The following is a 19,638-nucleotide window of genomic DNA, read 5'->3' as shown; positions in this document are numbered from 1 at the left end:
ATCGACTCTAATGGAAAAGCAAAAGACTCCTTTCCACGAAGTCTCGGTCTTCTGCGATTGCAATAAACAAAAGCAAGTCCCTTTTCTTTTGCAGCTACAATAGAAAAGCATTGACCCCTTCTGTCGAGTCTTTAACGATGGAATCTCTACAAAAGATGCTGCTGCTTTCTCGACAGATGATTAACCAGATGTTAAGGAGAATTTGTTCATCTCCTAGTGATTTCAGTTTCAAGTTTTGTCGAGAGCACTGCAGCAGTAAGATCCTTGAACGTGGGGAGTGCATCGGAAGTGGACCAGTTGAAACGCGTGAAAACTGATTTAGGCTTCATAAAAATAATGCTGACCCGACGTTTTTATGTTATTTTGTTTGATGAGAGGAAACTTCCAATGCAATCTCCTATTCTATAATTTTCAAAATAGAAGCCTAGCGTGTTGTGCTGGTGGGAATGGGAGAATATAACATGGCAGACCAATGATGACCAAAGAGTCTCTTGAGCAATGATTCAACATAAAAGATTTCTTAAATGAAAAACAAAGAATTTGCAGATTGAATGATTGCTAACGGGTGGATGAACTGTACTTTGTTTAAGGTTTTTTTTAATTTATGTGGGGTACATTAATTAAGATTGTAATTTATTATTTTATAGGATTGATTTAATAAGATAAGATATAAATATCCTTAATAAGTCTACTATAGGCCCGACTTGTGTTGGTCGAGTTGAGCCCAACTCGTGATAAGAGGACCTGACTGAAAACTCTATAAATAGTGCTCAAGTATCTCCTCTATTCTTAATGAATGCACAAACAACCTCACATCAGGTTTCGTGATAGGCAGTCTCATTGAGCCAATGATACGGAGGGTAATAGAGAAGAAGCACTTGAGCTTTGGATCGTCGCTATTCCGCATCAAGAACGATGGATTCTAAATCAGGCGCATGAATCCTTTTTCTTTGTTATTGGACATAAAGACACCTCAAGTGCCAATATTTGTGTGCGACGCTTACTTTGGTGCCAATGTTTTTTTGGGATCACTTTAGTGCCAAATTGAAGAAAAACGATCACTTTAGTGCTAACAACAAGAAATTCCAACAACTTCACTAGAGTTGGCACTTAAATAATCGTCTTCCAAAAAAATTGGCACTTAAGCGATCCAAAAAATGATCACTTTAGTGCTAAATCGGATAAAAAACTATCACTTTAGTGCCAACGGCAAGAAATTCCGGTGACCTCAATAGAGTTGGTATTTAAGTAATCATTTTTCAAAAAAACAAAAAAAAATTGGCACTTAAGTGATCCGAAAAAAAATATTGGCACCAAAGTGAGTGCCGTACACAAATATTGGCACTTGAGGTGTCATTTTGCCCTATTATTGTGTTTCTAGATTCTAATTATAGTGATCTTGGGGTGCCATTTTTGCCATCCACATGTGGGTATCAGAGCTTTCCATAGTCTAGAGCTAGAACTTTCGATTTTTTTCCGTTTTCCAAATTTTGTTCGATGAAAATTGATTTTGATAACATATTCGGTCTCATCTTGTTGAGACGAGCAAAACAGTGGGTGGCATGCCCCCGGTGGATGTCATACACGCCGATTCGAGATGGTGTACACCGTCCACATGCGACCATGTGCTTATTCGAGGCGGCACTGCAACGTCCCCTAAGCGCTTTTTGCGGTTGACCACCTCCGGTGTGTCTTGTATTGGGACCCCAATAATATATAATTATTTATAAAATATATAATAAAATTAAAACAAAACGCCACCCGCCTTTTTTCCCACCTTGGATGACCCCTCGCTCAATACATTTGGAGTCAGTTGGCCCCCTCTCTAGTTTGATGCGGAAATTGATTAAATAAAATATTGACACATCATATTATTATTAGGGGTGAGCAAGACATGACGACGACCGCCGGTTCGAATCGATAACCGGACTACGATGCCCGACTGACTTAATTAGCCGGTTCCCACGATTGCTAAGAAACCTCGACCCGTTTGAAAATTGGTTGGCCCTCTTGTTTTTAATAAAATAAAAAAAAAAATTATTTTTTTTTTTTGAGAAAAAAGAAGAGAAGGAATGGGGAAGCGCTTTTTTTGGGATTTATTTTTTTGGTTTTTTGGGAAACCGGGTTATTTTTTGTTTCATAAAATTGGTATCGGTGATTTTCGGTCGGGCTCCCTTTCTAGGGGGAACCGGACTAGGCCGATTACTTTTTTATTTTTTTTTCTCAAATATAAATCTAATAATTCACTGATTTTTTATATTTCTTGAATGGAAACCTAATTTTAATTTGTATATTAAAATTAAAGTTTGTGTTGCTCACCCCTACTAATAATTCACGAGTTTCATTGGATTTCCAAGGGACCGGACAGGACCGGACCGATTGTCTTATGTTAGGAACATCCGGTCCTTGTATCATTTGATTCGATTCCCGATTCTTGAGTGGAACTTGACCGGACCACAAGCCAATCACCCATAAATGTTATGTAGTGTGGAGCAACATTAAAAAAAATGTCTTTCGGAGACTAAACTATATCTTGAAGACAAATTATAGAGGAGAGAAGCCTACTTGAATAGCCTGATTTGTACATCATGTGAGATGATGAAGTAATACCTGCGATCCTGAAATATTTTCTTCAAAAAATTGAATCTTCATAGCAAATTGCACATATCAAAAGATTCAATTTAAGTATTAACTTTAGACAAAAAAAGAAGTTTTAACTGTTTTGTGTCCCTTGCAGGGTGTTGCTCTATACCCTCCTATTATAAAAATTAACAAGAATTTTCATTTTATATTTCACATTTCCACCACATATTCTCCGATTATATTTCTAATAAACTTACCTTGACTTTAGACCTTCAAAAGAATAAATTAATCTGAACAGCAGCCATGAACCGGTTCGTGGAAAGAGGGAAGGAAAGAGGGAGGGCAGCCATGAGAAATTGTGCAAGAATTTCAAGAGAAGAGATGGTGGTTTTATCGCCGTAGGGAGTTGGAAAGGAAAGCTGTTTAGATCAGAAAATCACATTAAGTACTATGATTCACTCTTGACGAGAGGAGTTATGCTTCATTGTTCTGTTGATTTTCAATTTTTCCAAAACTTTGCTCCCGCCAAATAGGAATGGGAGAGTGCGATATGGTCAAAGGATGACTAGAAAGTATTTGGAGCAACTTTGCAACATAGAAAAATTCGATATGGACAGGCTGCAAATTGAATGAATTAATCGTATGGTTAGGACTTGGCGCACAATCATGGCAAATTAAAGCGTAAAAGTGAGAAAGAGAAATCGAGACACAAGATTTTATCCTGGTTCACCCTTAAACTAGAGTTACATCCACAATTCTTTTTACATCCCTTAATTACAAAAGAAATAGATAATATGTAGTAGTAGTTATTCAAGGGTCCAAGCCCAAACTATCAATGAAAAAATATGGGGTCAAACTATAAAACTGGGATTCCGTGCTTTCTTGTCGATGAAAAGTATAAACCACACCCCAATATATTGGACTCTTAAGTGTAACCTTGACCTAAATTTTGATTTGGACATCATGTCAGATGGTGAAGTAATATCTACCATCCCGAAATATTTTCTTCAAAAAAATTGACTCCTCTAAGCAAATTGCAAATATCAAAAGCTTGAATTTAAGTATTAACTGGTCCGTATCTCTTTAGATAACGGATCCATGCGTCTATCCTCTCAGATTACAAAAATAAACCCGAGTTTTTGATTCTATATTTCACCTTCCCACCGCATATTCTCCGGTTAGATTTCTATTGAGTTTACACCCTTCAAAACCATAAATTCATCTGAACAACAGCTTGCATTGTCCTACTTCCAAATTCAGCTCTGATTCTCCGTGATAATATCATCTAGGGTGAGGATCCGTCCTCAGCTTTGGTTGACTGCAGTGATGAGCCATGAACCGATGAAGCCGACCTTTCTCTAGCACTGGCATCCGTCAAATATGTAGGCGGTATCGGCATTGGGAGGGTCGTGTTCTGGTTCTCGAGCATTGAAACCACCGAATCCATGGTGAATCGGCTCTCTACGTTCTCCTGACTGCATAGCAACGCAATGTGAATGCATCTTGACAATTCGCTTCTCGAACTGCCGTTTAACATCGGATCTATAAGGCAAAAAGGTGTTTCCTTATTCCAATTTTTCCATGCCTGCAGTGCACAATCACGAAAGCAAGTAAATGGGTTTTGTAATTTCACATGCGCAAGGAGAAGTATTATAGATATTCGTTATTCACTCGCTAAATTGTTGGACAAAACTCCACTTTTTTCACTCACGTAGTCTAGGTGGTGCTCCGAATTCCCTGAACTGGTGAAGTATGAATTTGTTGGGAGAAATCGACTATGGGGCACTCAACAAGCACTCACAAAGGAACTTTGTTCACACAAGGAAGAGGAGACGAAAGGTGGCTTTTCAATATACTGTATTCACAATCGATTCACCCATACCCAAATGGTTACAAGACAAGCCTTTATATAGGCATAATACAATGACTCTTCAATTACACGACTCATAAATAAAGAACAACTAAATGCATTAATCAAAACATTGTAACTCTAAAAGACACTTGGAGAGACTACAAAGCATTAAAGAAAATTCTTGATTCATGCACTAGCGCGTGCATGCACCTTGGGAGTCTAATGGACTCATCGAAACCTTGGCAATACTTAATGAATTTGGTTTAATTTCCAACAAAACTCCCCCTTAAACCAAATTCTCTTCCGTCGATCATTCCAAGTAAACTTTTGAATTTCCGAAACACTTCGATCTTGAGAGGTTTTGTAAAAATATCTTAGACTTGGTCAATGGTCTTCATGTGCACAACTTCGATTTGTTTGTCGCTAACTTGTTCTCGAATAAAATGATATCGAATATCGATATGCTTGCTCCTCTAATGAAAAACTGGATTCTTTGCCAAAGCAATGGTTGAAACATTATCAACAAAAATTTCCGTTGCATCCTTTTGTTCCATATGGATTTCTTTTAGCAACTTTCTCAACCATATCGCATGACACACACACGATGATGCAGCAACATACTCCGCTTCACATGTCGACAGTAACACCGGATTGCTTCTTCGATGACCATGTAAAACAGTCACCAATAAAATACAAAACCCGTAGTGTTCTTTCGGTCATCGACATCTCCCCCATAGTCACTATCTGAATAACCTCGAGTTGAAATAGTTCGACGATAATAATACAAGCCAAGAGAGATAGTACCTTTGATGTACCAAGTATCCTCTTCGCTGCTTTAAGATGTGATGTCTTCGGATTCTCCATATATCGACTCACAATTCCGACACTATACATGAAATGGTGGTACAGTCAAATACCTCAAGCTTCCAATCAAGCTTCTATAATATGCGAATCAACATCGACACCTTCATCGAACTACAGTTTGCACCACAATCCATCGGAGTATTAACCAAAGTGCAATTTTTCATGTTGAATTTCTCAAGGATATTTTCAGCATATCCTTTCCGGGAAATAAAAATCCCATCTGCATTTTGCTTTACTTGATACCCAGAAAATAATTCATGAGACCATTATCTCATCTCAAACTCTTTCACCATCAACGCTTTAAAAGTGTCGATCAATCCGGAATTATTTCCGTAAAGATAAGATCATCGACGTATAAACATGCCAATAAAACATCACCTTTCGTGCTTCAAGTGGAGAGCATGTTCATACGGACATTGTTCGAAGCCATTCGCCTTGAAATAAGCATCGATTCTGGAGTTCTAAGCTCTTGGAGCTTGCTTAAGCCCATACAAAGCTTTCTTCAATCTCAGCACTTTGTCTTCATGACCTTTCACAACAAACCCAAGTGGTTGTTTGACATAAATTTCTTCTTCAAGAACACCATTCAGGAATGCCGATTTGACATCCATTTGATATATGGGCACGATTTTGAGCTGTAATGGAAATCATTAGTCGGATGGTTTCCATTCGGATGACAGTGCAAACACCTCGTCATAGTCGATCCCAACTTTCGCTTATAGCCCTTGCGACTAGTCGGCCTTATAACGAGTGACTTCTCCTTTCTCGTTCTTCTTGGCCTTATACACCCATTTGACATCGATCGCCTTTTGTCCTTCAAGATCCGCGAGTTCCCATGTTTGATTCTTTTCGATGGCTTCTATTTCTTCATCCATGGCTTTTCTCCATTTTTCTTCTTTAGCAGCTTCATCGAAAATAAGTGGTTCACAGTCTGCGAGAAGACATATAAGATGAAGTTCTTCGGTGGTTTCATAAAGTTTAGATAATCTTCTCGATCTTGGTGCTATCGGTTCATCAACACCATTTGAAGAAGTTGGTGATAATGAACTTGGACTTGAAAATGATGTTTGAAAGGAAGATGAAGGATTCGATGAGTTGTCTTCTATTTCGACAGAATCACGCCCCATTTCGACAGAATCACTACGAGGGGATTCGACGACTTGTCGATTGTCTTCCCACAAAGCATCTTCATCGAACTTCACATCTCTGCTTACATATACTTTCAAAGTAACAGGATCAAACAATTTGTAAGCTTTCGATGAGGAATCATACCTGATAAAAATAAGATTCTTGCTCTTGTCTTCTAGCTTCGATCTTTTCTGATCGGGTATGTGAGCATAAGCAATGCTCCCGAAAATTCTTAAGTGAGAACCTGTAGGTTTTCTCCCGGTCCATGCTTCTTCAGGAGTAACACCATCGAGTTCTTGCGTGGGACATCGATTTTGCAGATAAATTGCACATCGATAGCTTCCCAAAGCTCCTTTGACAAATTTTGCTTTTCAACATACTACGAACCATGTCGAGAATGGTTCTATTCTTTCGTTCAGCCACACCATTTTGTTGTGGGAGTACGGCGCCGTTAAGAAACGTCGAATACCATGGTAATCACGAATTGATTGAATTCTCCAAGTAAATTCTCCTCCAGATCGGTCTTAAAGACTTGATAAAATAACCACTCTCCTTTTCAACCATTTTCTTGAAGTGCTTAAACGTATCAAACACTTCCGATTTTCTTTCAAGAAAAACACCCAAGTCTTTCGAGTAAAATCATCAATAAACGTAACAAAGTATCGATGATTCTCGTATGACAGGAGTGATCGGACCACATACATCGAATGAATCAACTCCGGTGGCTTCTTCGCCGATACGTCGACTCCTTCGAAAAGCTGGTTCTAGAATGCTTGCCAATAACACACCCTTCACATAATTGATCGAGATGATCAATATGCGGTAAGCCATACACCATCTTCTTGCGAGAGAGCATATTGAGTCCGCCGAAATTGAGATGGCCGAACCTCAAGTGCCATAGCCACGAAGGATTGTCTACACATGCTTGAAGGCATGTAGACATTTCATCTTTGATGTTCAAAGTGAACATCCTATTCTTCGACATCTTCACGGATGCAATCAACCTATTATTTTGATCTCTTAGCACAAGGCTAAGATCTTTCATGTGCACAGAATATCCTTTCTCCAGAAGCTGTCCCAAACTCAAGCTATTGCTTGACATTTTTGGAACATAATAAACGTTAGAAATCAACCGAAGTGCACCATTTTTCAAACGAATCTGGATTGTACCTTTGCCTTCGACAAGAATTTGGGAATTATCACCAAATGAGACTTTCCCTTTGACTGTCTCATCTAACTTGGCAAACATCTCCTTTCTTCCGCACATGTGGTTGCTTGCTCCAGTGTCCAAGTACTACGTATCACTCTTTTCTCCTCCATCTTCTTTGAATGCCAATAAAAGAACGTTATTGGCATCATTCACCAAGTTTGCCTTTTCATCCGCTCCACTACTTTCTTTATGCCAACAATCGGAAGCATAATGACCCAGTTTATTGCAATGATAACAACGGATTTTAGATTTATCATACCGTTGATCTCTCGAATTTCTCCCTCTTCCACGAACAAAACTTTGATTCCGGTAGCCACCTTATCTGCGAGCAAATTCCCCTCTGCTTCGTCCACGACCTCTTCCATGAAAGTGACCACGACCTTGATCTTGATTAGTGCTTCGGGCTTGCATAGGTTCTCGTCTTTGTTCCTTCTCATTTCGGATCGACAACCGAGTTTGGAGTACTTCCTCCACCGGTTCATGCTTATTTCTTTTTAGTCTTTCTTCATGGGTTTGTAACGAACCCATGAGCTCATCGACCGTCATAGAATCGACATCTTTTGATTCCTCGATAGCGACGACGATGTGGTTGAACTTCTTATCCAATGACCGCAGGATTTTTTCGACAACACGAACATCAGGAACATCTTCGCCATTCCTTTTCATCTGATTCACAATAGCTAAAACTCTTGTGAAATAATCAGAAATCGACTCAGATTCTTTCATACGAATTACCTGGAATTCGCCTCTCAAAGTTTGAAGACGAATCTTCTTTACTTTCTCAATACCTTGGTGCGTGGTTTGAAGAATCTCCCATGCCTCCTTGGATGTAGTAGCATTCGAGACTTTTTCGAACATGGAATCATCCAAGGCTTGAAAGATGATTGACAACGCAAGTCGATCTTTCGAACGAGTCTTCTCCAACGCATTCCTCCGAGTTTGAATCAACGCAACATCTTCATCTAGCTCATCATAGCCATTGTTGACGAGATCCCACACACTATGGGCGCCGAGTATGGCTTTCATTCCGGAAGCCCACTTCCCATAGTTTTCTTTGGTGAGGACTCGGATACTAAAAGGAAGGTTGCTTGTTGATGCCATAATCACGAAACCCCGAAGCTCTGATACCAATTTGTTGGGAGAAGTCGACTATGGGGCACTCAACAAGCACTCACAAAGGAACTTTGTTCATACAAGGAAGAGGAGACAAAAGGTGGCTTTTCAATATACTGTATTCACAATCGATTCACCCATACCCAAATGGTTACAAGACAAGCCTTTATATAGGCATAATACAATGACTCTTCAATTACACGACTCATAAATAAAGAACAACTAAATGCATTAATCAAAACATTGTAACTCTAAAAGACAATTGGAGAGACTAAAAAGCATTAAAGAAAATTCTTGATTCATGCACTAGCGCGTGCATGCACCTTGGGAGTCTAATGGACTCATCGAAACCTTGGCAATACTTAATGAATTTGGTTTAATTTCCAACAGAATTCGTCTTGCCACTGGTGATCTCTAGAACCACTAAGCCGAAGCTATACACACCGATCTTTGCAGAGATCTCTTTACACTCTACATATTCAGTAGCCATAAAGCCACTGCTACACTAAAACAAAAGGATCCAAGAATCATCAATTGGAAAACTCAAATTGGTGCTTGTTTTCATTGTATACTTTCCAAGAAACATTCCAAGGAGCCATAGGTAGGTTTATTTCAAACTTACGAAGTTCCTTCGATTTGTGCAGCATTTGCTCTTCTTTGGCCCAAAAGGAATAGCTTTGCCATGCCAAAATCAGTAATTTTGGGATTCATGTTCTCATCCAAAATGTTGCCGGTCTTCAGATCACGGTGTATGATCCTAAAGTGGGAACCATCATGTAGGTAAAGAAGTCCTCAAGTGATTCGTCTTATTATACTCAAACGCCTCTCCCAACTTCGCAACCTACGTTTGTTTAAATCTGCAAAATAGTGATCATTTAAGTTTTGAATCGTTCTATGTGGAATGCAAAGTACTGCCAAATGGTTTGACGCAAAAATCTGTCCAATCAATAGATTAACTATCAGCGAAATGGAAGGGACAAATTGAAACATCCAAGTTCATACCAGAAATGAAACCTTGGAGGCTACCATTGGGTGCAAACTCAAGAATAAAAAGTCTTTCCCCATCTTCCAAGCAATACTCGAGGAGCTTAACTAGATTATCGTGCCGAAGTCCGCCCATCGGAGTGACCTCATTCTTGAAATGTTGCTCACCTTGATCAGAATACCTGTCAAGCCTCTTCACAGCAATGTATTGTCCATTTTCAAGAGTGCCCGACAGTCAAATTTTCATTTGCAAGAAACAATGTTTATCTCCATGTAGTGATGTGATTCCCAAAAAAACATAATAAAAAAAAAATTCCAGCTACACAATATAATTTTCTAAATGGCCCTTCTTCAATCTTATTGCTTTCCGAAAAGGAATCCGTGGCAACCCCGATCTCGCTCAACATGAACTGTAACCTAGCCGTTTACTCTAATAGTTTTGACCTCCTCTTGTGTTGAAGAAATTACAGAGCAATCAACATGAGATTTGCAGAATCCTATTAGACAAAAAGTTAAAATTTTATTGTTCTTCACATGCCATTTGGGCTTTCTTAATCATTACACAAAAATGTAGGATTGAATAGTGCAAAAATTTTGAATAAAAAAAACACAAAAACTTGTTTCAAATTCCACCGCTTGGGACCGATTCCCTAATTTTTGAAACATGGAACTTGTCCTACATACTCTAGAACCTGGAACTAAACCAGTTCCCACTGGTCTTGTCGTCCAATTCCCGATTCTATCCCGAAACCATGTTCATCTCTAATCTTTTCTTATGGCTATGACATTATATGCGTATAAATTTTTTCTAAATAAAGATAATACACTAGTTCCATTTTATTTGATTAACTAGTGAGTTGATGTAGTTGTTTTGTACGGAGTGGTGATGATCATATAGAGTCATCCTCAAGTCAAGAAAATTATCCAAAATTTCCTATACCTGTTATATAACGACAATTCAGTTCTAAACCTTTTAGTTGTGTCAATTTAGTTCTAAGCGATAAATTTTCAATTAATCTTAAACCTTTCAACGATTTGCCAATTTTGTCATTCTAGCTAATTTTGGCGAAAATATTTCTGTTTGGTCAACGTTGGCCATCCAACTTGGCACAACAGGTGTTGGCGTGGATAATTTTTACTATTTTTTCATTTTTCTTCTTCGCTTTTTCATTTTTCATTTTCCCTCCGTTAGCTTCGGGTGATGGCTGCCCTTACCACATTGTGCAAGGGTGGTCCTCAATTGAGATCGAAGGCCTTGCCAACAATGGCCTGTGGAGGTAAAAAGGAAAAAGAAAAGAAAAGAAAAGAAAAGAAAGGAAAAGTACAAAAAAAAAAAGAAAAGAAAGAAATTCGAAAACTTAAAAAATTTGCAAAAATTGTCCATGTTAGTGATGCCATGTAGAATAGTCGGTGTTGTGACGCCCTGGAAATTCAACCTCTTTTCTATAATAGAATATAGATTATGGATTGTCTGTGATTCTAGTTTATTGCTTGAGATTGAATTTTCGAGGATTAGATAATGGAAATTGAGAATTTCTTGAATAGTCGATCAAAGTCGTTTAGGGTTCGATTGATTGATCGTTTCGTTTTAGGATTGAAATTCTTGAGCCTAAACTTTGTCCTAACCAAACTAGATTGACTTTAGACGAGAATACCCTTTGTAGAAATGCCAATTGCCTAAACTACCCTTGGCTTGACAGATGACCAAAATGCCCTCGACAATTTTAGAAATGACTCAAATGCCCCTAGGGTCTCTATCAAAGTATTTATGCAGGGAGGGCCCACCTTATCACTTATGCCCCTAAAAGTCAAGGCCACCTACCCCTCTTTGGCCGGCCACTCTCTCTCCCATATCCTCTCCCAACTGCCTCTCTCTCTCTCTCCCTCTATTATCCCTCTTTCACCTCACTCCATCTCTCTCGGTTTTCTGCTTGCACCCGAGAAGAAATCACTCGTTTGAGCTCATCCGGAGGCCAAATCAAGCTCTGTTTTTTCCTATGCGATTGTAAGATCAAGGAAAACTCAAATCTGGAGGCTGTTTGTTGAAGAAACCCCTTTTGTATTCACAAATTCGTGCTGAACAGAAGTTGGTCGGGGATACTTGGTCTATTTTGCTTCGATTCTGTCCAAGTTTGGTTTTCAGCCACTTCGCCGCCTTCCTCAGCCATCTCCGACCACCACACACTTCATTACACCCCATCAGACCTTCACCGGCCACCCCATGAAGCCTCGACACCGGTGGAAGCCCGAACAGCCCTCAAATCGAAGCCGTGTCGCCTCCCCTGTTTTTCCCCTACTCTGCTCCGGTTTCGGTTCATCCGCTATTCCGCCTCCCTCAAGCCACCGTGAGCCACCACCGACCACCATAGCCTCTATCCGACAACCTTACACTTCCACCATCGATGCCGGAGCCACCCACCACCCGTCGGACCCCGGAGCAACCACCATAATCACGAAACAGCCCCCGATTCCCCCGTTTCCCCTGTTTTTGGTATGGGCCGGGCCTAGTTGGGCTTGTTTTGTGGGCCGACGAGTTGGGCCAAGGCCCAATCTATCTTGGGCCGTGTAATTGGGCCCGATCTCAAGCCTTTGGGCCCATAGGGCTAGAAGTTTGAGCCCATCGCCCGTGATTTTAGGCCCGTGGTTCAAACCGCACCCGATGTTCGTGCCTAAGATTTTCGAGGATCGTCGTCGCACTTACTTCGCCTAATTAACGGTGAGTCGACCTCTAATCCTTGGTTAGGTCGCTAATTACGTTCGGATTAGTTTATTTAGATTTTTAGGTGTTTAGGTAGTTCGATTAGGGCTGGTTTAGGTTAAACATTTGGTTTAGGTTAAATGGCCCTAATTGTTTAAGTTGGTTTGATTAGCTAGGGTTCTATGGATAAATGAGATTGGATTGATTGATTGAACGGTTGCTCTTAGTTGATCGCGAGCGTACGATAGGCTAGAGATGAGCATACATTCAACTAATAAATCGGATTGGTTAACAATGAAATGATGCATGAATTGAGTGCAAATAAGTGAGGTTCGATTGATTTCTCATATCGGTATGCTTGGCTTTGCTTGAATCGATCGTCTATATTGATTGTTTGATTGATCATCCGGGTTGCTTATGTGATTAACCGACTTGGTTGGCTATTGGTTGGATTGGATGATCGTTTATTAGTTGTTCGCCCTATATTGACTTGTAAAATCTGGTAGATAACATTATGTATTCATATGTTCTCGCATGACTCAAACCGCATGTTTTGGCATGAAAATGGCCGAAGGCCGAGTCCTTGAGCACGATTATGTAAGCATCCGACTATAATCAAAGATAAGAATTGAATGGCTGTCGGATGAAGTGAATGATCATGTGACGGAGTGATGATGCCAGCTTGTCAAGTTCTTGTGACACTAGTACGGGGTATATGACTTGTCAATTGTACGACCTTCTATGTACTTCCAAGATAGAATGCATGGATTGTCGGATGTCGGTTGCAACTTGTGATGGATCGATGATCCTTATGGGAATGCCTACTCGCCGTGCCGTGCTGGGTGCACTAGATACATTGCTTGTAGTTGCTGTCGCCAAGAGAATATGGGATAATGCCTAGTCCTGCCAGATGACACTACTAATTGTAGTGTGAGCCTCACCAATTGTGTGAGTTGAACGTGCTAATCGTGCCGATCGTCGTTAATAACAAATGGACCTCGTGTGGTGTCCAATGTCTAAATGATGATGTGATGATTCGTGAATGATTGAGTGCCTGGATAGTTGAATCGGTCTGATATAATTGTTATACTCTATTCATGTTGCATTACGTGTGGTATCCTAGCTGGTAAGTTGCCTACGATTGAAATTGATTGCTATGTGATATATAATTGATGGGCGGAATGTTTTGGATGAATCAATGCTCTAGCCGAGCTCATGCTTTGACTCGCTGAGATTATATCTCACCTCGTCATGGGTAACATTTTCAAGCCCGAAGTAATGAAGCTTATGGTTTCCTTGGGAGTTGATGTTGAGAATGAGGGCGATGTAGTCTCTTGTTCGGAGTAGATACGAGTTAACCTTACCCACTCCGAAGTATGGAGCCAATTTGTGTATTGCCCTATTGGGATAGGACAAATTGTAACGAAACAATGTTTTTGAATTAATGTACTTCTGCTTTTCTATCCCTATCTCTTTTATTGTGTAGGAGTATTGTACGTTTCCGCATGCATAGTAAAGTATCGTGGGTTGATGGCCTATCTCGTGACGCTATCCTTTATGACTCGAGGGACGATTTGACACGGATGCTACGTACTCGAGGATTGAGGCGTGACAGGTGTTCACAAGACCATCAGGTTAGCGATTTCGACCAAAATTAGCCGGAATGACTAAATTGGCATATCTTTAAAAGATTTAGGACTAAGTTGACAAATTATCAAAAGATGTAGGACTGAATTGGCATAATTGAAATGCTTAGGTTTAAATTGGCACAATTGAAAGGTTTAGGATGGAATTGACTGCCATACAATAGGTTTATGACTTTTTGCACAATTTTCCCTCCTCAAGTCTCATGAACAGTTAATGTCTTAGCAACTGCTAGGCCTCGGAGAACCTTAATTTTGTAAAATAACTAGGAATTTGTATCTGAAAAAACTTATGATTATAGGTTCGATTTCTTACTCAATATAACTGTTTTAAGCTATTTCTTAAAAACTAATACCTCACGAATCTCTTAGCGTCGGCATTCATATAGATAATACGTCTTTGACTAAATCGGAAAACAGATTTAGTTCGATGCATAAAAATTGGCTCCATTTATCACTTGAACACTACTCTAAAAAGTAATTTCTGGGAGTATTTATAGTATAATTTGAACTGGTTTGTCATCTATTTTCTACTCAAACTATAACAATTTCGATTTTCGATTTGATTGAATACATATTAGCTTTAAGCCTACCTAACAGTTATGCAGGAAAGTTAATATCAACGCAATCTCAAAGTTCATATTTAGAATGCCAAACAAGAAAGAACAAGTACCTCCATACATCCATAACAATTATTTAAAACCTAACATAAGCTAAGGATAATTGTACTTTTTGATTCATCAAGACAATAAATGCTCCTATGACAAGCTAATTGAAGAAAAAGTAGGATGCAGTAGTAAATCAAGACTACGATTAAATCATAGGACAAGGAAAGAAGCAGTCCCATTACACAGGACAGAAACTCAACAAATTCGGTGCATAAAACTTAATGAAAAGACTAAATACTTGACTGGACCCGAATTAATAAACTGGGGATTTTATAGGTTTTCGAGGATCTACATCGAATCTTCGAAGATGCGACGGTTATGGATCAAGTGAGATTGAACCTTAGTTCTGGACTGCAGATTTCTCATATGTTGCAATGATTCACACAGAAATTATGAGAAGAGACATAAAATTACAATCGGATGCGATCGGAGAATTGATTGTATGAATAACCACATATCTAGAATCTTCGGGTCGGAGACCAAGCTTGTGCTTGATGTTTATGTGTATAAGGCATGACTTTTTCTGCATACCCTTCACTTCCAACATCCTATGAATCTGGATTTAATCCCAAGCCATTGAAGCCATATAACTCCTCAAAATTAGAAACATTAAGCTGCGAAAACCACGACAAAGGCAAAAAGCAATTCGCAGGGCACGCTGACTACCCATATTCTAAGGCACGCTGACTACCCATATTCTAAGGCTATCGTGGGTACGGTTCGGTCATAGAGGCCTCGTTTTTTCAGAACTGGTTTGATTCGCTTCTTGATCTCTCAGCCTCAGATACCCTTGAACTGCAATCCTGGGTGGATGACGTATCAGATACGACGGCCCCGTGAATGAAGCATGCGGGTCTCGACGGCACTTGGAGAGCGGCCGAGTGGCTGCCAAGCATGAGGCAAACCGAGGCCATCATTGGCCGGCTAGCTTCGTTTTCTTGGACACATAGCAGACCAATGTGGATGCACCTCACAATTTCAGTGTTCGAACCAGAAGTTATAGAGGGATCGATGATGTTCGATATTGATCTTTCCCTCCAATTCTTCCAAACCTGCAACATCTGACAAACATTGAGCTGATTCGTCCCCGAAATACTATGCGAAATGGGAAGGTATGTTCATATACTCACGTAGCTTATAAGGTCCTCCATGTCAATGCCGATGCGGTGATTGTTTCTGCGACCACTCACAATCTCCAAAACCAGCACCCCGAAACTGTATACATCTGACTTGTCCGAGAACTTTCCGTTCATCTCATACTCCGGTGCCATATATCCGCTATGCATCACAATAAGTTCACCATATTAGCTCTACAGTCTGCTTTGTTGTTTTGGTAATCATTAGCTCTAGGAGGTCGTGGCACTTACTTAGTCCCCACGATTCGCTTTGTCTCTGCATGAGTTTGATCCACCTCGAACAGTCTCGCGGTACCAAAATCCGATATCTTCGGATTCATGTCTGAGTCCAACAAAATGTTGCTGGCTTTGAGGTCCCGATGGATGATACGAAGTTGAGATTCTTCGTGTAGGTAACGCATCCCTCGAGCGACACCCATTATTATCTTGTGACGCTTATCCCAGTTGAGATTCGCACGCTTCCGGGAATCTACGCATTTTGGTGGAATCACATTCTATAAGATGTCAATTAAACATTTTGTGAGGATCTTATTTCACAAGAAACATACCGAATATGAACTTATCAAGGCTCGAATTGAGCACAAACTCATAAATGAGAAGCCGTTCGACTCCTTCCAGACAGAAACCTAGCAGCCTGACCAAGTTTCTATGTTGTTGCTTAGCTACTAACATGACCTCGTTCCTGAATTCAACTTCCATTTGGCTGGAATACTGTGATAACCGTTTCACCGCGAATTCCCGTCCGTCAGGGAGCTGACCCTGAAATTTCACCAAAGTATGTCCATGTGATTATCGATTGGTACTTTGAAGCATTTCGAAGAGTATCAGATTGATGTCATCGTTTACTATTTTGTTGCTTAAATTTTGCATACAAGAGAGTAAAGGGGATGCTTTGTTGATTATTACCATGTAAACAGCACCAAAACCGCCTTGTCCAAGCTTCTTGGAATCAGAGAAGTTGTCCGTTGCCGCTCTGATAGTGCTGAAATCAAATTGCTGCAACTCCGCCTTGCTAAATTCATGCACAACTTCACCTAGAAAGATGAAAACACGGTCATTCAGAGCGAGCATCGTTATCCTTTCATCATAATGAAAGTTTCAGAGACTTTTAGTGTATATAATTGCACCTGCAGGCATTACTAATAAACCCTGTACCCTAGCCCTTATAAAGTTTTTGGCCTAATTGTAGAAAGCAATGCAGCTCTTACTACTTTGCTGGTGCAAAAGCATAGTCATTACTTTTCGTGATCTTTCTTAACCTCATGAACAGTTGCTGTTGCAATGCAAAAGGATAGAGACTCGCCTTCAACACTTTGTCTGGGCTGCTCCTTCTTCTTCCTTTTCACTTTCAGGAGCACGACAATGGCGATGACAAGTAGAGCAGAAACACTTGTGACGACAGCAATCATCACAGTCCTCGTCGATTTGCTCTTTCCAACTGCAAGGGCAGAGGCACATTAAGTTTATGATCATTGCTCACTGATAAAAGAGTAATACTTTGGAGAAATTACTAAGGCGCCATCACAACTGTGGAAACGAAACTCGTGTTGCACAGTTATATCAAGAACAGATGCGCACCCCAAATCACGATGCGAAATATAAATTGCGCCATTCTCCGATAACCAAAGGAAAAGTTATTCGGATTTAAGGATTTTGTCATCCCACCAATCGGTTGCCTTTCCGACTTCAATTTCAGTGCGTTCGTGAGTTTCATTCCAAACGACGAAAATTATTTTTCAATTTATTTTCAGGTCTCAGGAAAATATAGGTAAACATTGTGAAAAATGACTTCCAAGGCATTTTTAAAGAATGACACATTTTCGGCGAAATAAATGGAGCCTAAATATATCTTTGTTTCCGAAAATATTGATTAACCGATACCTTCTTTTTCGCCAAAAAGCATTTATTCAATAAAAATTACATGACCTCCGGAGCACATATCAATAAAATGAAAATCGTATGGTTTATAGAGCATATAGATTAAGCTCATATGAACAATTGACTTTGTGAATCTCACCTAAAACCTGGGAATAAACACCGTGTACCTAACTCCTGAACAAAAGCCAACGTACCTGGTGGTGGAGGCAGCACACCTGCCTCATGTGATGGTGATGTCGGTGCCGGTGCCGGTGCCGGTGGCGGCGGAATTGGCTGACTAACTGAGTCGAAGAAGTTATGATAGGTCCCCCACAGGATCAAGCAACTCGGCACCATGACCCGTCCTCCAGCATAAGTGGCACAGCAGCCCCTGATCGTCTGGACGCCTGTCCCCAGGCAATCGCTGCACTGCTGCTCTGTCAAGTCCGGCGTGCACTGCATAAACATGTTGACCAGGTCGGCCCCCGCTGATTCATTCCTGGATGCATACTTTTTCAGCGAGCTGCCACCCGCCGCCTCTGCCCCCAGACTGTTCAGGAGCTTCCTCATCGCTGCATCGAATGTGTCTGAAAAGTTGGCAGGGGCTCCCGCCACGTACATGGGTTTTGTCGCGACTGCACCAAAGAACGAGGCGTTCGAGTACCGGATGATGCAGTTCCCTTTGTAGACGATTGCCTCCTTCTGGAGGGGGCAAACCCGGCGCATATCAGAGGCAATGTCATCTAGGCAGGAGCGGCAGTCCTCAGCGTTGGAGTCACCACGGCAGAGGCCGAAAACATAGAGTGATTCGGAGGCACCGGAGACAAGGGCAGAGGCATTGAAGAAGGAGTAGGAGAAGGACAAATAGCTGGTGGTGGAGATGGAGGAGAGGAGGGTGGTGAGGGTGGTTTGGTAGGTGCTGTTGGCGGTGAAGTTGCCGGTCGAACCGCAGTAGGTGGCTGGGAATTGGGCGTTTATGGCAGAAGCAAACATTAGGAGAAGCAACAGCAGGAGAGTTGGAGGATCCATTTTTTTCCCCCCTTTGCGGGTGTTTCGGGTGACTCTTTGATAGAAGTATTACTCAACAATCTCGTTCCCTAGACAATATGAATCCTCTTATCGATAGAGTGTGAAACAAAATATGTTGAATCATTTTATATAGGGGTGGCCATCATTGGGCAACGTTGGAGTCTCGAAAAAGAATTGACTTCTTTTACTGCCTATCTGTCTTTTGCAAGTATAATAAGACCACCGGCGAGAAATTGAGGTCTCGAGGAAGCATCGACTCTAATAGAAAAAGCAAAAACTCATTTCTACAAAGTCTCCATCTTCTGCGATTATAATAGGAAAGCATTGACTCTCCTGCCGAGTTTGTCGTTCGCATAAGAAGAACTAATTGGTGCTTTTGTTCGAGATATGACTCTGGTAGTGCTCATTTTTTTGTCACCAAGTTGAGTGTGAATAGATGCATTGCTTAAGGCTATTTGTTTCCCACTCTATGGGATACCTCGCTGTGATATAAACAAGGCATTTTATCTAACGGATATTTCGTTGTGTTAGAAAGATACTATGATGCTAACTTTCAAATCCATAGTGTTCACTTTGATGGAAATATTATAGTATGGAAATTAGCCAAACAAAATTACGGGAAAAATTACAATCCAGCTAAATCAAAAGTTGACTTGGTTGAAGCATTTGATTTTGATGACATAATTACTGCGGTCATTTATCATGCCAATATTGTGGTCAATGCAAAAGAATGGATTGTGGACTCAAGTGCCACTAGGCATATGCATAAAAACATAATAATTTATCCTCCTACCCTCTAAATGGAGAAGGAGATGAAAATATTTATTTTGACAATTTGAGAACTGCTCAAGTTTTTGAAAAGATGAATGAAAC

At 40.4% G+C, this 19,638-nt stretch overlaps 2 protein-coding genes across 6 annotated transcripts in view; both read right to left on the bottom strand.

Moving 5' to 3' along the window:
• LOC115727874 (cysteine-rich receptor-like protein kinase 44) overlaps nucleotides 1–19,638 on the bottom strand; it is a 268,503-nt gene that overhangs the window by 99,556 nt on the left and 149,309 nt on the right. For 2 of the 5 annotated variants that reach the window (XM_048276938.1, XM_048276939.1), the window contains exon 3: nucleotides 16,786–16,913. The exons of 1 other annotated variant lie outside the window; for it this stretch is intronic. In XM_048276938.1, the coding sequence (XP_048132895.1) occupies nucleotides 16,786–16,913 (128 nt within the window). Of the gene's footprint in view, nucleotides 1–9,289; nucleotides 9,305–16,785; nucleotides 16,914–17,182; nucleotides 17,226–19,638 lie in introns of those variants that run through there. 2 more of the 5 variants (XM_048276937.1, XM_048276953.1) reach the window with 2 other exon arrangements.
• LOC115733802 (cysteine-rich receptor-like protein kinase 29) overlaps nucleotides 1–19,638 on the bottom strand; it is a gene marked incomplete at its 5' end in the record, with an annotated part of 226,285 nt that overhangs the window by 69,748 nt on the left and 136,899 nt on the right. The window lies entirely within an intron of this gene.

Source organism: Rhodamnia argentea, chromosome 3, assembly GCF_020921035.1.
Source record: "Rhodamnia argentea isolate NSW1041297 chromosome 3, ASM2092103v1, whole genome shotgun sequence".
NCBI lineage: Eukaryota > Viridiplantae > Streptophyta > Magnoliopsida > Myrtales > Myrtaceae > Rhodamnia > Rhodamnia argentea.
This window is presented reverse-complemented; position numbering and strand designations above follow the sequence as displayed.